Consider the following 3,251-nt stretch of genomic DNA (forward strand, 5'->3'; position numbering starts at 1 on the left):
TCCGTCGCGTGCGTTCTGGTTAACCTCCCCCACGTCGGCGGTGGCTGCTGGCCAGCTGAGCGGCCACTCCTCCGAAGGAGAATGGGGGCTGGGTTTCCCACGGTAGCAAAGATCATCTGATCAAAAGTGGGTGTCGCCGTTACCGAGACTCCTTCCTCTCCGGAGGAAGAGAGGAGCACTTTTGGACATGGCTTTTCAGCCTAAATAGACATCTGGAACAACCCAGGAGAATCAGAGACCAGAAAAGACACAGCCCGGGGGGAGCACCAGCCCTCAAGCGCTGTTCCTGCCCACGAGCTATGGACCGCTGCACCCCAGGGGCAGCGGCTGAACGTTCCTCTGGACTCGAGGAGAGGTTGGGTAAGTCCACGGAGTCCAGCGCTCCCTTACCGAACCCGAAGGATCTTCTGGCTCAGCAAATCACCCGAGGCTGGAAGGCTTTGGGGAAGCAATATCGTGCGTGCTTGCCCCATTCTTACTCATGCATCTACTGAGGGTTGTGGTGGGAAAAGGTAGGACCAGGCTCAGCTTTGATCTGAAGCCTTTGAGAGGGTTGTTCTGCTGGAGCTCTGGACAGAAGCCATCCCATGGGAGCTCCGGGTCACACTGATCAGCTGAACCAGGAGAGCTCCAGCTTGGGGCTGGTATTTACCTCCTTGCTTCACGTTGCAGGAATCCTCTAGCATTGCTTGAATTTAAGCATAAAGCTAAAACCACAGGCTGGTGGCCAGCGTGGGTATAGAGGAGACGGCGGGACAGGGAGTGACAGCCCCCCTCGGCTGCCCTTCTCCAGAGGGAAACTTCAGCAAAAGGTTCAGGATCAGATTTAGACCTTTCCAGGGTCTGCTGATCTACAAAAGCCTCACGTGAAGCCACAGCAAGGACCATCAGAAATTCCACGTATCAATAGATTGGCCTTAAAATATCCCCCCTGGGTGACTGGTTAGTGCTGAGGTGGGACGATGGCAAGTGTTTGTAAAGTTTTTAACCCTCTTGGGGTCCAAAGATCCTCCTAGGCTGCGGTCCGGGTCCCCTGTTCACTCCTCAAGGGTTTTACGTGATACTGGACTTCAGGAGCTTCTATAACCTCTGGGAACTGGCGCTGCCTTCAGATGCGGGCTCCAAAATGGAGGATCCACCAAAAACTGGAACTCAAAGTTCCTGAAAACTGTGGATAAGTGACAACTTCCCAGTTGTCTCCTGCAGAGGAAAGGGGTGGCCTGGCAGCAGGATGGGTGTGACAGGCCAGCTGCTGGCACCCTACAGAGGCAACTGCATGTGGAGAGGAAGGTCTGGAGATGTTCCTATGGTGGCCACATTCAGAAATCCCAACCTTTTAAACCAGACGTTCCCGCACACGTAGGGAACATGGAGAGAAGGAACCTCAGAGAGCTCCACGCGTTTTCAGCGGAGACAGGGCTGCAAAGCCTGAGAGCACAGGCCTGGCACAGGGAAGGGTCCTACCAGGTGCAGAAGGGTTTTGCCACAAACCGTTGAACCTCCTGGACCTGGGGTCTAGACCTGGGTGCCCTGTCCCCCCCGGGACCCTTCCTCACAATGGCCAACATGGCTCAGGCTCCCCTGCTTGGGAGATTTGGACCTACCGATGCCACCGAAGGGCAGTGAGTTCAATGTAAAGTGCATCAGGGTGTCGTTGCCGCAGAAGCCACCGCTGCTTGTCCGCTCCAAGACCTTGTTCACCTCCTGGGAAGAAAGCAGTGCAGATGGGGTGGGTCTCGCACCCTGTTCCCGCCCCTCCAGCTCCAATCCTTCCCCCACAGCCAGGGCTGTTGCTGGAGCACGAACCAACCAAGGAGCATGGGGTAGGCGTAGCCCTGGCTTCACGCCGTACCTTGTCATTGGAGGAGAAGGCGTACACGACCAGCGGCCGCTCTTGGCTGTTGATGAAGTCAATGGCTTTGTCCGCGGTGGCCACGATGACAATGGGCAAGATGGGGCCAAAGACTTCCTCCTGCATGATAGGATCAGAGGGCTGCACGTCCGCCAGCACTGTGGGGGCTGCAGAGGAAGAAATCCGAAGGCATCAGCCATGGGCAGAGGTTGGAGAGGACACCTTGGTCCCCTCCCCAAGACCTGTATCTCCCTTAAGACAGGGCACCCTGCCAAGCCCCCCGATTCCCAAGCAAACCTTCCCTAAGTGTCACTTCCCTCTAGAACCTGCCCTCCAGCTGTGACACCCTCTTGAAAACCCAAGTCCACTCCATGCAAGGACGAAGAATTACGTGAAGCTCAATCCCTCACCGATGTAGCGTGTCTCTGCGTCTGTCTGTCCTCCGATGGCCACGCGCCCACTGCGCAGCAGCACCTGCACCCGCTGGAACTGTTTGTCGCCCACGATGCGACCAAAGTCGGGGGATTCTTGGGGGTTGGGGCCATAAAACTCGGTGATGGCCTCACGCAGGGCGGGCAGCAGCTTCTCCTGCATCTCCAGGCTGCAGAGCACGTAGTCGGGCGCGATGCAGGTCTGCCCCGCATTGAAGAAACGGCCCCAGGTCACCCGCCGGGCCACGTTCTGCACGTCACAGTTGTCAGACACGTAGCAGGGGTTCTTGCCCCCCAGCTCCAGCGTCACTGGTGTGAGGTGCTTGGCAGCGGCCGCCATCACGCTCCTCCCCACCGAGGAGCTGCCTGTGGGCCGGGGGAGCAGCGTGAGCCCAGAGACCTCCCAACAGATCCACACCCGGCTGGCTGGGGCAGCCCAACGCCTCTTTGAAGAGAGGGTGGGCCTGGAGTGTCCCCGCAGGACATACCAGTGAAGAAGATGTAGTCGAACTTGTTCTCCAGCAGCTGAGTGGTCTCCTGCACATCAGCGGTCACCACGGCAAAGCTGTCCTGGAGCATAAGAGGAAGGGTCACCCACTGCCAGCATCTACCCAGGTCTACACTGTGTCCCTGTCCCCAGGGAACACCACAACTGTGAGACAGGGACAGGAAGAGCTTCTCACCTTGTCCAGGTAGCTGGGCAGCGCTTCAGCTACAAGTCTCTCAGTCTTCTTGGTCATCTCTGAGGGTTTGATGACAACACAGTTTCCTGGGGGAGTGATCAACAGGATGTCAGAGCAGTCACGTGGTGACAGCCAGCCCTTCTGGCACCCAGCCAGGGGACTAGGTGCCCTTGGCAGCGCCCAGGTCCTCTGGGCGAGTTCATCTCACCGGCAGCGATGGCCCCAATGAGGGGCACCAGCAGGAGGGGGATGGGGTAGTTCCAGGGCGCAACGAGGACAACCACC

General features: G+C 58.0%; 1 protein-coding gene across 1 annotated transcript in view; it reads right to left on the minus strand.

Annotated features, from left to right (window-relative positions):
- LOC104489261 (aldehyde dehydrogenase family 3 member B1-like) overlaps positions 1-3,251 on the minus strand; it is a gene marked incomplete at both ends in the record, with an annotated part of 10,076 nt that overhangs the window by 6,396 nt on the left and 429 nt on the right. Inside the window, 5 exons of the mRNA XM_010131403.1 lie at positions 1,605-1,704; positions 1,853-2,019; positions 2,263-2,649; positions 2,772-2,853; positions 2,967-3,052. Coding sequence (XP_010129705.1) covers positions 1,605-1,704; positions 1,853-2,019; positions 2,263-2,649; positions 2,772-2,853; positions 2,967-3,052 — 822 coding nt within the window. The remainder of the gene's footprint in view (positions 1-1,604; positions 1,705-1,852; positions 2,020-2,262; positions 2,650-2,771; positions 2,854-2,966; positions 3,053-3,251) is intronic.

This window comes from Buceros rhinoceros, unplaced genomic scaffold (assembly GCF_000710305.1).
Source record: "Buceros rhinoceros silvestris isolate BGI_N320 unplaced genomic scaffold, ASM71030v1 scaffold4472, whole genome shotgun sequence".
NCBI classification, from domain to species: domain Eukaryota; kingdom Metazoa; phylum Chordata; class Aves; order Bucerotiformes; family Bucerotidae; genus Buceros; species Buceros rhinoceros.